Below are 19,012 nucleotides of genomic sequence, written 5' to 3' on the forward strand. Positions count from 1 at the left end.
GGGGGGAGCTGAGGGTGGAGATTTATTTTTTTTTCTTCCTACCTGTGGAGCACATTTGCAGAGACACATGCACAGGCTTAAAAAAAAGAACTGAAGAAACATTAACTTGGGATCTCATTCACTCACACACACACACACACACACACACACACACACACACACACACACACAGAGCCTCAGGGAGGAAAGGTTTACTGTCTACGCTCTCTCTTTTTTTCCCTCTTCTCCTGTCAGAGGTATAATTGACTCTGTCTGACACATAAACACAGTGGTAATAACCCCGGCTTCCCCTTGATGTCAAATGACGGAGCGCACAGCTGTGTGAGGTGCTGGGAAAAGTCACCGGGTGGCGGGCGTCTGCGGGCTTGTAGCATCCCTGCCGTCCTCCCGTTCAATTGTCTGACTGCACTGCTGCCATGAGAGGCTGACCAGAAAACATTTCCCTGTAGATTTCGAGTGAGAGCTGTTTCTTATTTGAATACATCAGCTGAACGGAGAAAGATTAGAATCACAAGGCTGAGAGGTTACATGAGATAGTTTCACCACTGACAGAGGCAAAAAGAATAGAGTAAAAGAGTAGGGAATTATAGAAGGAATAATAGCTGTGAAGATGAATATAACACTATGTTAGCTCCTCTTTTGGCTTTGCACCACAGAAATATATCAAACGTATCAAACTTAACACTTATTTAATTGATTGGTCTGATGAGAATAAAACTGCATATTATGTTCCTATTAAGTATTTGCCATTGCACTGAAATCCAACAGCTAAATACTGTATCATTAGATAAACTATGAGCTTAGAAGATATTTTACTAGTTAACAAATCACATTAAAATACTAAAATCAACAAACAAGTATTGCCTGAGTAACCAGAGCCTGATAGCTTTATTCCTCAGTGTCACAGACCAAAAACGATCAATGAAAAACACAGGAATGAGCCTCACCGTTGCACTAGATGATGTGTTCCTTCTTTCTGATGAATATGGACACTGTATTTAATATAAAATCAAGAAAATGTATAACTTTAAACTTGCATTGAAAGATATGTTGTGTTTCTGGCCACCGGGTATATGTAAATCCAACAGCTACTGTAGTTTTTGTTTTGTTTTGGTCTCCATCAACCTCTGAGAAAGAACTATCTAGCTCATTAAGAGTTACATCCTCCACTCTGTTCACCAGGTAGTTGCTAACATTGTATTTGCTGCTGGTCAGCTAGAGCACAGTGGACTTATTTGAGCTTTTTTTGCTCAGAAAAAACTGCCAGGAAACTATGGTAATGAGAGCGATGAGTGTGAACCAACACAATAAATTAGCAAAACCAAAACAATGAACTGAAAAACACTAAAATGATCCTTAGAGGTGAAAGAAACTACTGAGTCAGATCTCAATTATCTGTAGGTTTATCACTATGGATGAATGCTTTTACATTACGCATTATCCCATTGTCGTCATTTGACCCCAATTTATGAAAAAAGGCTATATGAAGCTTTAAGGTACAAGCAGTACTTGTACCATGAGGAACTATTATATGTATTACTTTAGGAGAAAGCTGAACTGAATATAAAAGTTCTTAAATGGAAACTTTCCATCTTTCTGACCTGTTATTTCCCTCTATTTACTGTGGCCATCCAATTGAATAGATTTTGCAGCCTTCTACTTCGACCTGAAAAAGACCCCTTAAACTTTGAAAGGTTGCCACAGTAAATCAGTGTAACAGAAGTTCGCATTATCCTCTGCAGCACTGACACTAGTCGTGGCAAAGCTGGCAAGATAAAACCCCATGAAAAGTGGCTGTTGGAGACGAGAGCGTAGCCAGGCAGCGGAGAGCAGGGAGTGGGAGTTCACGACCGGATGGATGTCAGCTAGATCTATACTCAATCAAGGCACAGCGAAGGCTGATAAGAAGGCTTAACCTCCTCGGCTGGTGAAGAGGCTCTCCTGATGCCCACTTACATGTGTGCACGGTTTTGTGAAGTCATGGCGTGTGCACAACAGGCACAGTGACGTTTCCACTTGCAAGATACTGACATGTGTAGAGATAATGATACACAGAGATCACTGAGATGATCCTCGCCCAAATAAGCAACAGCAATTTCTTTCAAAGGTTTTCATACCAGTCTGAGTGAGAGAGAGAGTGTTAGGGGTAGGGTAAGGGGGAGAGAGAGGAGATGTAAGGGGAGGAGAGGGTAGGATATAGATGAAAGACAACCAAAGGACAAAAAGATGGGAAAAAACAAAAAGTTGAATAAAGTTGAAAAGTTGAAAACAACATGCACTGAGAAATCAAACAAAGTAAGAAAAGGGAAGAGATAAGATGCAGGGAGAGGCAAGGAAAGCACAAGAAAGAGCGTGAGGAAAAAAAGAAGACAGAAAGAAACTTTTCTTTGTCAGAGTGGTAAAGCTTTAGCACTAAAGAGAGCTTCTTGCCCCCCCACCCCAGTCTGACAGTAAAACATGAAGGAAAACAGATGTGATAACCCACACTGCTCAGTGTGATACAGTGTCAAGTACCACACACACACACACACACACTGACAAACACTATCGGTGTGTGGCCAGAGCCCCCTATCTGAGTACCAGTGCTCATCCTGACACTCCAAAGGGACTCAGCGTGTGCTCTGTCTAAGATGTTTAATTCATACAGCCGCCTGCTTGCGCTCGACATGAATGTGTGACGGAGGAAGATGGGAATGCAGAGTGTGATGCGCAACAGCCAGGCTGAGGATGATGCAGACACACAAGAGAGGGAGGCTACATAAATATATAGACAGACAGAGAGAGAGAATGCCAATGTATGAAGAAGAAGAGAGAAATAAAAGAAAGTGATGTAGGAGTATCCACAGCGACAAAGAAAACAAGGATATAGAAATAGATGCAGCTGAAATCTGTGAAGCAATAAAATACCACCAGAGAGAGAGAGAGGGAGAGAAATGAATAGATGATAGAAGACATGTTTGAGATTCTCAGATGCTGGTGCACACAGAATGAGTAATGGATAGAATTAGAGCAGCAAAACTGAGATGGAGAGAAAAGAGGGACAGGGCAAAGTGAGAAAACAGTGGAGGGAAATTTCAAGAGACACACAGACACACACACACACACATACACACATACACACATGCGCGCACAAGGACAAAAACTGTGGCGATCTCATCCAGGCAGGCGGTGAGAGCCCAGAGCGCTGAGGGTGTGTGTTGCAGGTCTCAGGAGAGGCAGGCAGGGGACTGAGTGCTAGCGATTTTCTGTCATATCTCTCTTTCTCTTCATCCCTCACGCCTGTTATCCACCTCCTCCTCCTCCTCCCTCACCACACCCCACCCTCACCACTGCAGTACGGCCCTGCTTAAAAGGTATTACAGCATGTGTAGCATGTGTAGGGCATCAATTCCAATTCATTCAAAGAATGATTTTGTTGCGGGATTAATTGTAATACTGTGGTATTATTTGTTTCTGAAAATCCTAGGATAATTAAAGGATTTTTGAACCTAGGTAGGGTCAAAAATCTTTGAAATCAGTGCAGTATCAACAAGAAAATCTGTATCTACTAAACAGCTGCTGCAATATTCAAAAACAGTTCAATTATCTGCGTAAAAGTAAGTCCACTGAGGTGCTTGTTTTTGCCACAGACAGTCTCAGATTGTTGTTTTAAGTGTCTGACAATTATGGAAAGGATTCCTACGGAGACAGACCTTTTTGTTAAAGAGTAAAATCCTTTTGTTTAACCAGAAACAACCATTTTATTGCTACCAGACTCCATTGACAAAAACAATAATTTTACTTTGCAGAGCACAGAAGCTGCTGGAATACTGCTGTGTGACTCTCAGTGTTGGAGGAAATACTCAGATCCTTTCTTTAAGTAAAAGTACCACACAACAACACAAACAAACAAAGCGATTGAGGCAGCAGTAGACTGGGAACTCCTGTGTTCTACAAGGTAAAATTACTGTTTTAGTCAGTGGAGTGTAGTGGCTTTAAAACAGAGCAATAAAGCGGCTGTTTCTAATCTGTGTGGGTATGAAGGACTGCATTACTAATGGTAGGAAGCTGATTGAGAAAATACCTTTTCAGGGCCTTTAAAGGGAACATACACTGTACATTGGCAAGACAAACAAAAATAGTGGATGAAGAACATTAAGTAATGGACACATGCGTATTTTCTGTGTCCAGTGTAGAAGACAGTTGCTTTTGCTGCCATTGCTGCGTCTGAAGAAGTGGAATATGAACAAGAGCATTTAAGTCAGTACAGGTTCATTGTGCATTTGTGGATATTTCTGTGAGTACCTGCATTGTTCATGGGCACATTAGAAGTGATGTTAGAAGCCAAGTTGTGATCTACAGTGTCTCCTGCAGAGGCCTGATGGAGGCTGCCCGACTAGCAACGTCGCACCCCTCCAGCCACAGCATCTGTCAGGAAAATCTTTTTTGCAAACTCAATCTACATCTGCTGCGTGAGTAGATGTTCACACACACACACACACACACACACACAGAATTGCACTGTGTGAGCAGATTTAGACAGTCACAATCACACACAGAAACAGAGAACACACAATACTTGAAGATTAATCTGTTTATTTTATATATATATATATATATATATATACTCATCATGATATCAATATCATCATTAATATCCATCATTAGGCACCTTATATGTAGATAGATTGGGAGTAGAGACTTGGTCTGCATGCCTGTTGGTTACAAAAACACTCAGAACAAAACTGAAACATGCTGTCATCATGGGAGGGAAAAAAAATCTTAAAGTTGTTCCCCTTCTGTTGCTTACATGTCTGCTTCTATGCGTGTTTATGTGTTACACTAATGACAAATGCGTGAGCGGCTGTGGCTGTTTTTAATGCTAATTTGTAGACAAATGTGTGTGTTTTATATTCTTCAGTGTGTATATAGTGTCACCATGTGTGTGTGTGTGTGTGTGTGCTTGTATATGTGTATTTTACACACAAAGTCTGGGTTTGTGTGCATTTTACGTATGTGCCAGCATGTGAAAACGTTCTTGTGCAATAACGTTGTGTGAGGTTTAGTCTGGCATTCTCTTGTGTAACAGTGCACTGTGTATCATTGTCTGTGAGTACGTGCCAAACCTCTTACAGGTACTAGGAGACTATGGGCTGAGCCAGTTCAGGCAAGTCCTTGGACACCCTGGCATAGTTGCCAGATCTCAAACTGTTGCCAGATCTCAAGCTGGTTATACCTGGATATCTGAGCCAAAAACACTGTGGAAAGTTTCCCTCATGTCTCTGGAGGAAAATCTATTCCTGCCTCCCTCCCTGCAAGTATGGAGCATACACTCGGGAGAGTAACAATAAAGAATCAATATTTCTTTACACTCAGGGTTATTACAGTGCTGCAGCCTAGGATATGGATAACTAAAGCACACTGCTACATTTGTTACGTAGTGGAGAGCCTGCAAGCGACTTTAGGTCTTGACCCAAAGTTTAGACTGTCTGCACTAGATTTGTAAAAAATAATTTCAAAGACACTTTGAGAACAAAGGAATATATTTTGATTCAAGTGCCTCCAATAATCCTTTATAACCACACTGAAGTGGAGAACTGCAACTGGGTACTTTCTTTACAGGGCTACCATCAAAAATATGATGAAATTCAATGCAAGTGCTTCATATACCACAGGAAGCCTTGTGTTCTTTTACCACCAGATTCTGCAGATGCACGGACCTTATTGGTTTTGTCAGGGTCTTTTGTGCCAATTTTAATGCTTCTTACCATATCCAAGCAAAAGCTAGATTTTAACTCAAAGAAATACTTTGTCGTTTTGGGAAACATTCCTCTTTTCTTTTTTGCTGAGAGACTGATACCACTCTTATGCCAGTTAGTTTAGCCTAGCATAAAAGTGCAAAGAACGGAAATGGGGGAAAACAGACAATCAACAAACAAAAATAGCTTTCCAACACCTCTAATGCTCACCAATTAAAAAATTATATTTAATTTGTGTGTCATTTTTACACCTCGCTTTTGTAAGGATCAAACAGCATTAGAGGTGATAGTAGGTGAATTTTGTTACCTTTGAACAACACCAGTGTTTACGCCATGCTAAACTACGCTAACAGGCAGCTGGCTATAGATGCAAATCTAGGCAGATATAAGAATGGTATCAAGGTTCTCATTTAACTCTTTGAAAGGAAGTGAATAAATGTACTTCTGATGACTATTTGTTTAATGCTAATAAGCAGCTATGTTGACTAGTTTGTTCGAACAATATCATACTTGATGAAAATAGTTATAGAGTCCAAAACTCCTGCCAAGTCGTTGCATGAATTAAACTTGATCTCACACTCGACAGCCTTTTACCGCTTCAAACCATTTCTCCCAGTTTAGTTGTTGATATTTTCCAATCTGAAATTGAGGAATGGAGAAATTTCAAACTTAACGGACGCTTCGGCGCTCCCTCTCCTGCTGTGGCCTTGACAGACATGGACACGGCATCTCCACCCGACCGTGAAATAGCCACTTGTGTTTTAGCCCGAACAACTCCATTCCTATGTGACTGTCAACACGCGCACGCGCGTATGTGCGCGCACACACACACACACACACACGATCCTTGAGGCTTTTGTAATCCGGGAGGACTGACTGTATGTCCTGAAGAACTGATCAATACTATTCAATCTGCTCGCAGGTCTTTGCCACATTAGGCTACAGCTGCTATCCAAACAATGAATGGCCGGACACAGAGGGACCAGTGTACAAATGGAATCCCATTACAACGCAATGGCTCTCAGGGGCTGATGCTGACCCCCTTTTTTATTCCCTCTCTTCCGACCACAGCAGCTATTTTATTCTCCTCTGATTGACAGCTCCCATCCAGGAAAGGAAAGATGTTGTTACCGTGACAACAGCTCATGCTACACCAGCGTGGATACGAGCTTTTGATGAATATCACTCCAATACACTGAAATCAGCAGGTGATATTTAGAGGTCATTATACTGGCTACAGGATTTTATAATGTATTTACACTCATGGACACAGTGGAGACGATGACAATGATCTAAGTTACAGCTGTTTTGTTTCATGACAGACACATGTGCTTTTAAGTGCAGTTAAAATACCTATAATATCAACAGTGAGTGGCCATTATTCACATTGATAGCAGAGATTTGAGTTTTCTCATCAGAGATAAATAGGATACAGTGCATCTTCCTAAAAGACTGACATACAACATTTCCATGATGAGCTTTTGCGCACAGTACGTCTCCTTTCTAAACAATTTTCAATATATCGCATCTAAAAATAGTTTCAAGCAGTGAGATGGAAAGCAGACAAAGCAATAAAGACTTGGAGATACGGAGGGGAGGAAATGAAAAAGGCTCTTCTTTTGTTATCTGTGATGTCTTTTCTTCTTTTTCTCTCCTCATTAGCCGTAAAGAATTTCAAGTCATAGCATCTCTTGGTTCACAGAGCCCTTTTTCTTTGCCTGTTCCTTTTTTTTTTCTTTCAGCCATCCCTTTTTGGGTTGCCAAATCAGTTTACCTTCTAGCACAGTGCTTTTAGGGACACTCAGGGAATTTCCTTCTTGCTGTTCATCCCTTCTTCTTTTTTTTCCTTCCAGGTTCTACTTCATCTCCTTCAGATTGCTTTTCACAACAACGCTGTATATTTCGGAGAGCCAACTTAACCGTGCATAATGTGATGCCAGGTTCAGTGTTTATTCCCCTACTAACTGTTTCATAGTGAAGTTCTCTCCGACTTACTGTCTACCCTAAGAGAGCGATCCACAATATGGAAAGGGTGGTAAGAGATATGGATACTTCACCGGGCTTTGTCAAACACCGTTTACAGGATCTATGCAAAGAATGAGAGAGAGAGAAATAGCACAAAAACACACACATGGTTGTGTAAAATGTGTCACCCTCTTGCGGTTGTTGTAGTATAGTCTGTGAGGGGATAGGGAGGAAGAGTAAGGGAAGGAGAGGTGTGTAGTAGTCTTGTGGACAGCCATTTTTACTGCCATTACCAAAAAGTCCTTGGCAGGGCAGAACCAGGCTCAGTAGTGCACCACAAGAGCGCTCACAGGAGAAAATACACATTAAAGTGCTACGATGGAGCTAACATGCCACAAACAGACCAAGAGACTGTGGATTATACTGTAGGTGTCACTCTTTACTGTGAGAGTGGGGGTATCGTTTTCGGGGTAAGTTCCCTAAAAGCAAAATTGCACACACATAAAACTATCGTCCAACCACAAAGCAATGGTACCACTGTGTTTAAATGCTTCCAGGAAACCCAGCCAAGCAAACGTTGGATTGGGGGCTTGTTCTGTTGGCGTTTTTCTTGAAGGAAAGGGAGTGAAGGGACGTATGAGAGGAGTGGAGGAGTTATAGCGTGAGAGGTCTGGTGGAGATTTGGCTGCAAAGGTCAGAAATGACTGGAGATGGGACGCCTGTAATGGAAACTATTGGTCAGACTCCAGGAAGCTGTGAGGAATTGTTTGGACTGCGAGGAAACAGCGAGTCAGAACTCGTGGGAGCTTCTCAGGAGTGGCTGGGAAGAAAAGAAGGCATGGGTATTTTCTTTTTTTTTTTCCAGATCGTTTGAGGACAGAGACCAAAGGTGTGAGGCGGAGAGCTGCGATTGGTCCAAGAAGATGTTGGCAAGGCGGTGGGCGTCTGCGTCTTTTTTGTGACTGGATATCCTGCTCCGTCAGGCTACGGCGAAGATGGAGTGCACTCCAGAGAGGCTGCAGAAAGAACAAAAGACAGAAGACAGAAAAGATTGAAAAAAAAAATTCATGAGAAAATAACAGAAAAGAGGGCTGGGGTGGGGGTGTGGGGGGGGTGTGAGACAAAGAGAAAAGCGCTCTCATTGGAAAGAGAAAGAGGTTGAGAAAAATCACAAATGGCAAGGAAGAGAAAAATAAGACGAAAACAGAGGAGCAAAAAGAGAAACGATGACGACCATCACAGGAGGAGCGGGGTGGGGGTGGGGGGGTGCAAAACGAAACGGAGAGGAAATTAAGAAGTTGAGATCAAACAGCAAAAAAAAGAGAAAGGGCCGAGATAACAAGCACGGGCACAGTGAGGCATAAAAATGGATCAGGGGGATGGAATTAGAAAAATAGAAGAGAGAGGAGGGAGATAAGAGAGACAGGATAAAAGAGAGAAAGAGGGAGAGAGAGGGGGAGGACGAGTAAAAAGAGGGGAGACATAATTATAAAATGGCATGAGAAAATCAATGCAGTGGGCATCATTGTGCTTGCAGGCACCGTACAAAGGGAGGTGGAGAGCAGCGGTGTGTCCGTCAAACACATAGACACCAGCACATGTCAGTGTTTCTCTCTCTCTCACACACACACACACACACACACAGAAGCATTTCAAATGCAGAGTGAGGACAAGGAGGATGAGTCAGGCAGATGAAGCGGAGAGAGACAAGTGACATTTAGAGCTCAGTCAGAGCATGTGATGACAAGGCACAAAGATACACGCCAGCACCGACTATGACAACAGCTTGTGTGTGTGTGTGTGTGTGTGTGTGTGTGTGTGTGTGTGTGTGTGTGTGTGCGCGTGTGAGTCGATGTTCAGTGCTCAGTGCAAGGAAACAGATTTGTGATTTTATATATTATTCTTTTCACCCGTGGGAGCTGAAACTTAGGGCAGAGAGCCAACACACAGCCAAGAATCCATGTTAACATTTCAAAACTCGAGGCTATAGTAAAAGAAGTGTAGTAGGAAAACTTTGCAGATACACTTTTCTAGTGGTGGAAGTAGTATTCCTTTAACTTGAAACAGTTCTTTCAGTGAAACCATATGAGAAGTTTTAAGGGGAAACTGGTGAAACTAATTTTACTCAACTTAATCTCTAACCGCGAACAACTCATAGACATCTGAAATGTGACAAGGGGCCCCACGGCACTGTTTTTTTTGGTATGGGATGACATGCAAAAAAAAAACCAAAAAAAACTGGGAACCATTAGTTTCATCTTTAACAATGCTTCGCAATTTATAAGATTATGTTTTGTTTCAACAAGCCTTCCAAATTAAACAGCAACACATAGCAGTGTGTTGCGATCTGATGCCTGCATGGGCAGGACAACATAATTTTTACAAAACCATTACAAATAATCATTGAAAAACAAATGTGCTTTATGAGGTCAGAATGCGAAGTTTGATTAGGTTTAGGGAAACATCATGGTTTTGGTCGAATTACAATTTCACTAAGGTTAGGAGAGCTTTGTTGTCATGGCTGCAGTAATAAACACATAGCTACTAGGGGTGCAACGACTCTGAAACCACAGTCTCGTACTACGATTTGGGAAGACAGAACCACGGCACTCATTGAGCTCTCATTACTTTACAAATGTGACCAAACTGGGGACCAAATGAATGAAATGAACAGCATTTTCCCACTGTTAAAGTCTGATGTTTTGTTAACAAAAAATGACTGTTTTGCTAAGGTTAGGGAAGCTTTGTTGTCATAGTTGCAATAAAAAACACATAGTTAAAGTTTGGGAACGAGAACAGGCCTGAAAATGGAATATGAGCAGCAGTCTCAAGTGTTTAAGTCTAATGTTTTGTTGACCCACCTCTCCACCCTGTCACCTCATTTACTCCTTTCCTCCCTTCACAATTAATACAGTTAATCGCTGGAGGGCTTTGTCTCTTGAATTCTAGTTGCTATAGCCGTCAGATGAGTAAAGTAAAAGTTTTACCTCAAGCATAAAGTAACATGAAATGAGAAAGCGTAAGTGCTTCAAAATTGTACGGCACCTAAATAAACGTGAGCTACATTCCATCCTGACATGGCTATCATCACACACATACGCACATGAACAGTCATGCAAATTCAACCATGTAATACTCATCACCATTATTGACAAACACTGAATGTAAACACCATGTCAGCCCACACAGACAGACAGACAGACACACACACACACACTTCTCGTTAACTGTATTAGTGCCAGGGCTTATCTGTGCAGCGGGACCACACACCACAAACGGCTGAAATTCATTACAGTCGTAGGAGGGCCTTGACAAGCTGTCAGCATGTTCGAAAAATTCTTCAAATCCCCCCCACCCCCCACCCCTCTGTGTCTTCGGAGTATGGTGAGAATACTCAGAGCTTGGTTATGTGTATCCTCACACACACACACACACACACACACACACACACACACACACACAAGGGAATGTCTCCTTGTCTACATCTTAATTTCAAGGATAGTTTGCATTGACACATCGAAACGCAAACGGCTACATTATTTACACCGTCATACAAGCAAAGAAAACTCTGCTTCTGCTCTGAATCTTAATTTCATGGGTAGTTTACATTGACTCTCTCCATCACACACACACACACACTCACACATGTACACACATTATCCTGAGTTAGTGGTGAATGGAGAGCAGGCCCTGAGCAGTTCAGTGGCATACTCGGTGTTTCCAATTTATGTCGGCATTACTACACTACTCTTGGCTGCCAGTATACACACACACATAAACACACATAATACACATGCTCTGCATTTTAATGCACAGGATATTTTGCTGTTACAGCTGTGGTTACATTAATTGGAAATCATTTTCAGGTGATCAAAGACATTATTGTTGCATGCCAAACAATGAAACCTTGGGTACTTTCACAACCTTTATGTGAACATATTTTCAAATCTTGTTGAACAGTTGAATAGCAGTGTAAAAGAAAAAAAAAAAAAAACAAGGGAGTATGATCATCCTTCAGTCAGTGCTTCTGTGTATTTCAGTCTTCAAGGACAGAAAAGGGCAAATTACTCTGGAAAATCTTTTCTTTAACATAATTACTATAATCTGCCAAACCTAAATTAAACAGAGCAGCATGTGAATGTCTCCCTGACATGAGTGTGGAGTGCGTGTGCTCCAGCATCTGACAGAGAATTACAAATTCGGCATGTTTCTGTGGTGTGTAATTGCGTGTGTGTGTGTGCACGTATGTGTGTGCGAATGAGAGGCAGAGAGAACTCGGTTTGTCTCAAGTTATTAAACTAACCAATTACAAAGCCCACTCATCACGTTTACGTCCCAAACAAAGGGAGAGTTGATCTATTATTAATGTACTGCTCTGCAGTGTAATTCACACTCGGATTCAGTCTCATACCCATACGTTCACACATGAACGCTTGCACGCACATCACATATACACACAGAGAAATTCAGCTCCTGTAGCCTGCAGCAGCTCACTCTCCTGTGCCACCAGTACGAATGATGAATGTAATATACTAGTATTAAGAGATGAGCAGCTTTTCACAGACAGGTAGTCAAATGTCTGGATCATCAAAATCTCTCTCTCTCCCTCCTGGATTCATCTCTCTCTTTCTCCCCTCTCTTTCTCTATGGCTCTCACCCATTCATTTGTAATCCAACCTGTCTTGCTTGTTTAATCAGAGCACACCTCAGAGCGCAGCTGAATGTGCCGTCTCTCTGCTGTGCAGCATATCTCATACTGAGAACGTGAACCAGGACATATTTGCACTGATTCTGTCCATTCAGCTTTGAAGTGTTTGTTCTGTGGGCTGGATTCAGGCTTTACCTGGTGGTGCTTCCCTATTGTTGGGCAACTTTGATATGTGCTTTTGAAATGATAATATATTTTTCTTTTTGTCAACAAAAACCCATGGAAAAAAACAACCAAACCCAGCAATGAACTGAACCTACAAAGAAGTCTGTGCAGCCAACGCTTGACATAGATTATTCCTATGTCCCGCTGATCTCCATTTTCTCCCACTAATGATTAAAACCCATAACTGAGCCACTGCAGTGAGTGACACGTTCCTTCATTGTGATGAACATGGGGACTAGTTTATTTAGTCTCAACTCCATATTAACTGTTCTGCTACACAAATTAGTGCATCAATGTGTATTAATCCATGAAAAACAAATGTCCTATTTACTCCCGTTTGAAATGTTCGATAAAATCTACTGCTGTTAAAGAGTTACTGAATCTTTTTGTTTTTAAAGTTAAACTATATGCCTTCTGTTGCCTTCAGTAGAAACACTGAGCTTGAGGCTGAGTAATGAAGTTGGCAAGTGTTGTGAGATAGCCTAACATATGATTGGTTCTGGTCTTTTCATGGGCTTGTTGACAATAAGACATCATACAATGTAGTGTATTAAAGGGACAGTGAGGTGTCAGTGAATGTAAATGCTAACCTTTGGTAATACAGTGGGATATGAGACAGAAAAAAGTAATGGTCAAGGCACCCTGATCTGACGGCTATCTAATTACTATGTGGCTGGAAAGTAATCAGTCTTGTCTGTGTGGCAACGAGCACTTCATTCATTCCTACATTATAAAAGGAAAAGCCTGTTAAGGAGAGTGTCTCTAAGCCTTAGTTGGCAGCATCAAAGCAAGTGACTCAGCTGACACTCTTTCAGAACAGTGGTTCCCAAACTTTTAGGCTTGTGAGCCTTTAAAATGAAGCATGTGACTTCTTATCAAAGGTTATGGCTTAGTGTGGACATGAGTTGTGAGCAGTTCAAAGAGAGATTGATTTTTCCTCTTTCTCATTGTTTCATCTGCAGGATTTTCAGAGGACTGGAGAGGTAAAAGTGACAAGATTTCACAACAACCTTGAGGGTGTCACAGTGCTGCCAAACAAGAATGCTGGTATTGGAAAATTCTGCCAAACCCTGGACTACATTCAGTGATGTTTTTTTACACTTGATACCAACGTTTTTAAAATACCTGCTTTCTGCAGTATTTGCACAAGGCAAGGAGAGCATAGTTACAGTTAGGGAAAGATCAGGGCTACAGCAAATTATTGTAAAGATCGTGGAATGGTCCAGTAGTGGGACGTATTTCCTCTGAATACCTGGATGCAAAGATACAAAGGTAGCCAAGGTCATTTAAGCATAAGCCTCAACATTACAAACTGCAATAAAAGCAAACATCCTACAAGAACTACAAGAAACTTTCATTGGTGACCGATCACCTTGGTTGCTGAGGGTTAAGTCTGAACCATCATATGTTCTTGCATGGTTCAATAATTATTCTGTAAGCCTCACACTCTTACAAAAGTACAGTAAACATGGCTGTGGTCTGGATTATAGACCATAATGAAAAAGGCCATGAGGTAAACTCTTTGCACTCACAGGAGAATGAAAGTTGTCGATTTTTATATTGATTTATGTTAAGTCATCTGTTTGTCTGACTCAAAGGCTTCCACCAGAAGGTGTAGTTGTTGAAACTGAGGGGTCATTGAGTCCAGCTACATCACATCTGCCACAGGCTTAGATGATTAATTTAAGTAAAAGTTCAGGCAAGTAAGAGCGAGCCACGGTTACATACAGTATGCACACATGGAGACACATACTGTACATGCTAATATATATTTATATATGTAGACTTTTGAGCCTCTGTGGTGCTCAGATAAGGTTTAGAGAGCCTCGTCTCCCAGCGTGTGTTCAAAATAGGTCATCTTATTCTGTGACTCTGAGCGAGCATGCCTGCTTCTTCTCCTGCCCTGATTTCAACAACATAAACAACTGATGGGAAGTTTTCCCCCGCTCTCCCTCCTCTCCCCATCTATCTCTTTAAAGTAGAGCTCCTCATCAGCGTAACCCAGTGAGGTTAAGAAAATAAGTCTATTTTATGCAGAGCAAGAGACAGAGGAGTGGTAGTTCTCGGAGTGCTTGTATTTTGGTATTCTAACTTGTGTCAAGTTGGATTTGTTTGCTACTGCGCCTTTTCCAGCGCCACCTGCCAACACGTACACTTACTCACACAAACACACACACACACACACACACACACACGCACACGCACAGACTTTGCCTCCATGCCTCAGCTTCCTTTAGTTGCTCAGCAGGGGACTGTCAAACTGAGCTCAGTACCATTTCTTTACTGTGCTGCTCTATCATGCAGGATATCTCTCCTGACACAGAGCTGTCATGGCCTTCAGGGCTTAAAGATGGCGATGCAAAGGAGCAAAAAGTGGAACAGTAAAAAACAAGCAACATTTATTTCAGTGCATGTATGCTGACGTCTGCATGTATTCATACTTATGTGCACATTTATGTAAGTGAAAGCACAGTTGTGTGTAGATATGAAGCTTAGTGGAAATTCAGTAAGAGGACTTACTCTATTAACCTTCTCTCTCTTTCCTTCTCCTGCTTTCTTTCTTCTTTTTCTCTGCTTTCAGCTCAGTCACTAGTCACTCTTACAGTTAAACCAGTCAGATTTTACAATGGCCTCTCTGAGCCAATCGTTTTGTTGCTGTCAAAATTTAAAACTGTCCCTCTCTCTGCTGCTTTCAGCTGTCACGTCGAGATCGATGCAGCTCTCCTCCATCCCTGCAAACCCATCACATCCATCCAGATTTTCAGCCATTTCTCTTCACCTCTTAAACCACCATCACCACTGTCTAGACTCCACTGGGGGAATTTCCTGTACAGCTCACAGAATGACTACACCTCTAAATGATGATATGATGGGGTCAAATTGCTAAAGACTCCTCACATATTTCTTCATCTTTTTTGTTGTGCGCAGTAAATCAAAGAAGCTTCTCTCTATGTGAGTTTTTCCTGACTAAAAAAACGCCTTTAGATGAATCACGGTGTTACTGGAAAGCAGAATCCCCAAGTTTTACTATGATGACATTAGTGGTGAGATTAGCCCGAGGCTTATGCAACATCATGGGTGGTTACTGCTTAAAAAACATGGGGTTAGAGTATTTCATCATGGTGAATCACCAGGAATAGATATGATACTGCATTTTATTTTCTAGCTCCTAAAACTAGGAGCTTATTTTGACCGGGAACAGAGAAAATCAACAGCCTGTTACCTGTTATAGAAACAGAAGAGGAGGAGGTCAAGATTTTATAAAATATGCTTAATATATACACGTGTAATGAAGCGCTTTGTTTTCCAACCTTTTTCTCCATTGTCCTTCCAGATCATTGACTACGTCATAGTAAGTATTGTTAGCCCTCAAGCTTAAGCAATTGGTTGATTAATCAATAAGTCAACTGATGGAAACATCATCGGCACCTATACTGACGTAGATTGATGAAGATGTCAACCTGGACTGGGACTCTGTTGCTAGAAATACAGGCAGGCAGGTTTCACTGTTTTCTGACATGTTATACACAAAATGAATAATGAATTAATTGAGAATACCATCAGCAGATTAATTGTTAACAGAATCAATTGTTAGCTGTGGATATCACAATACAGCATTACAGATATCAGATAGTTTTTATCCATATTGCCCACCCCTAGGCTACACTTTTAAGATCTGGTTTATTATTGTTTCCTCGTGTATTACACATTACACACCCAGTGAGCAAGTAAGTGAGAGAGGGAGAGGGGTAGAGTTAGACAGAGAAAGAGAAGAAAAGGTAAAGACGTGCGGACACGGTGAGTGAAAGGACTATGAACTCCCCCTCTCAGGTGCTCGCTGACACTGATAAATACCTGAGGAATGGGACACAGTCGAGAGCTTGGCTACGCCGTCATTAACCTTGTAAAACCTCAGCCTGTGCTGGTGATTAACGACACCCCATTATGTGCTATTAAACAGCAGCAGAGGAGGGTCTCCACTCACATACCAAAACGGCACAACACTGCCAAGGAACTGCGGCTTCTAAGAGAAACTCTCTCTGGGCTTGACGACATTCTCCCACAGGGACTGGAGTATAAAAAATTCTGGCCTTAACGTTATACATCGGCTAAGAAAAACTTGTTTGCAGGTTGCTGAATGACCCTCTGTGGCCTAATATCGTCTGACTGCTGCTTCTTTGCGTGCCACTTACATGTTTCTCCTCCCTGTCTCGTTCAAAGGTCTGTTATTGTTTATTACAATAGAACTCAGTGGAGTCCCCATAGAGGGCTCAGTGATAAGCAAAATACTCAGACACAGAAAGGAGGCTTTTACCATATGAAAGGCAGGGGAGAAAAGAAAGAGAAAAACGAAGAGAGAAATGGGGAAACGGATAAAGCGAGAACAGATAGAGGTGCTGGGATGGGGTGGAGATGTGGGGAGTGGAGGATGTGTGTGAGAGAGAGAGAGAGAGCTGGGCGGGCAGGAGGGGAAGATAAAGGCAGAGCTGTATTCCCTGATGTGGCTTCTGTGTGTTGGCTCTTCGCAGCTCCTGCTCCAAGGATTACTGCATTTACACTTCAGCTTAAAAATAGCCCCCCGTGATAATTTATTTAGCTGGAGCACGCCATCCGGCATTGTGTTTCCAGAGAATAGTTTAGCTATGAGATTCTTCTCTCTCACTTTCTCCCCCTCCCATATCTTAGCTGTGATATTTCTCCCTCTTCATATCTCTTTCTCTTAATCTCACAATCCCTAAGAAACTTATAGTCTCTCTAAAAATCACAAATAAACACAGTGTCTGTTCCTGTTATAATCAATTACAGTAACCTCTGATACCCTTTGACTCAGTGCTGTGAATTAATCTGTGATCAAAGCAAATTAAAAAAGGGGGAAAATAATCCACATAAACTATAAATTGCTAAAATATTCTGTTTTAATTTCATTAATATTTACGTCCATCCATAATTTGCAAATTTAAGTTTGAAATTCGATTCTCCTGGGTACACTTGTCTTTCAAGGCATTCAGCAGGTGAGTTATTCCTAGCATCTTGGGGAACTTGTCACAGCTCTTCTGTGGATTTAGGCTGTCTCAGTGTCTCTTCATGTAATCCCAGACTGACTCCATGATGTTGAGATCAGGATGCTGTGGGTGCCAGACCACCTGTTGCAGGACTCCTTGTCCTTGTCGCTGAAGACAGTCTGGCTGTATGTTTAGACCCGTTATTATGCTGCAGAATGAATTTCCTCCCTGATGGTAAAATTTCTGCATAGCACTGTAGGTGCATGTACATCCATATGAATATTTCGAAGAAAAAGACAAGCATGATGCTCCTTTAGTTTTGGAAACTGCAGGTTCTTCCCACTGCGAAAGGCTGAGAGATCTGTGGGTCATAGCCGTGGACCCACCTCTCATCACCGATGATGATCCGCGGCATGAAGATTAGGTCATCCCGTTCCTGGTGATGGAGGTCCTCACAGACTTCAACTTGGAGCTACTTCTGCTCCATGGTGAAATTGCAAATGAGAATCTGCAAATTGCGAGATGCTGATTGCACAACATAACTTGGAATATGGACTCACAACAATTATGGCTTGCACCTGCTGCATGCATGCCGTTCTCCATTCATTCACAACAGGAGCAGTCTTGGAACTTATTGATTGTACCTCGTACCAAGTATTAATGATGTGAAAAGATCATTTTCCCTGTATAACTCACTGCCACAGTTAGCTATGGATACTGGTGTGACCATAATCATCTGTTCGTTTATCAATACTTCCTTCTGCTCCACCAGTCTTTAGTCTTGTCAATAAAAAGAGAAACAAAGAAGAAGCACTGTCTGTAATGTATTGACAAAGTCCTCAAACAATGCCAGAGCAGCCATCAATACACTGACTGTGGATATTTTAACTCCTATATTATCAACCTTATGCCTCAGTCATCATCATTACAATAGTTTGTAACACTAAACAGACTTTACAAAATGCCTCACAATTAAATATATAAAAACAGGGTAAAATGCCTACAATGTTACAAAAAACAAGTCAGTAGATCAAACAATTGTAATTATTGTTGGCATTTCATAGATTCATGTGTAGACTTCAAAGTTACAACTATTCAGTGATATTAGTTAATAACCAAAACAAATAATGGGTATCAGATTCAATCTCTCACAAATATTTAATCTATATTTTAGATATCCAATTACTTAATTTCCACTTAATTATATAAAACTGGGCTCAGTACACAAATAGGCTGAAGTACACGTGAGGTGGTGGTTCCTCAGTATCACAGTGTGTATTTAACTTGCCTATCCCAACTGACAACTGTCTGTTGTTACTTGGAAATTCTCCATGGAATGTAACCAAAGCCTCCAGAAATGAATGAAATTAGCATTAACACGGCACTCCTGATTCTAGGACAACCTCCTAAGCCAATGACATACTGCTAAGTGA

At 41.5% G+C, this 19,012-nt stretch overlaps 1 protein-coding gene and 1 long non-coding RNA gene across 3 annotated transcripts in view; one reads left to right on the top strand and one right to left on the bottom strand.

The window, feature by feature from the left end:
* The first annotated feature begins 4,255 nt into the window (after positions 1 to 4,255).
* LOC127139850 (uncharacterized) lies at positions 4,256 to 15,521 on the top strand. The gene is made up of 3 exons (XR_007810215.1): positions 4,256 to 4,451; positions 13,539 to 13,623; positions 15,273 to 15,521. It is a non-coding gene; the product is annotated as an uncharacterized LOC127139850 (long non-coding RNA).
* Positions 4,559 to 19,012, bottom strand: part of samd12 (sterile alpha motif domain containing 12) — a 96,754-nt gene continuing 82,300 nt past the window's right edge. For both annotated transcript variants that reach the window (XM_018686099.2, XM_018686097.2), the window contains exon 5: positions 4,559 to 8,719. In XM_018686099.2, coding sequence (XP_018541615.1) covers positions 8,688 to 8,719 — 32 coding nt within the window. In that variant the 3' untranslated portion in view covers positions 4,559 to 8,687. The remainder of the gene's footprint in view (positions 8,720 to 19,012) is intronic.

This window comes from Lates calcarifer, linkage group LG3, assembly GCF_001640805.2.
Source record: "Lates calcarifer isolate ASB-BC8 linkage group LG3, TLL_Latcal_v3, whole genome shotgun sequence".
In the NCBI taxonomy this organism is placed as follows: Eukaryota; Metazoa; Chordata; class Actinopteri; family Centropomidae; genus Lates; species Lates calcarifer.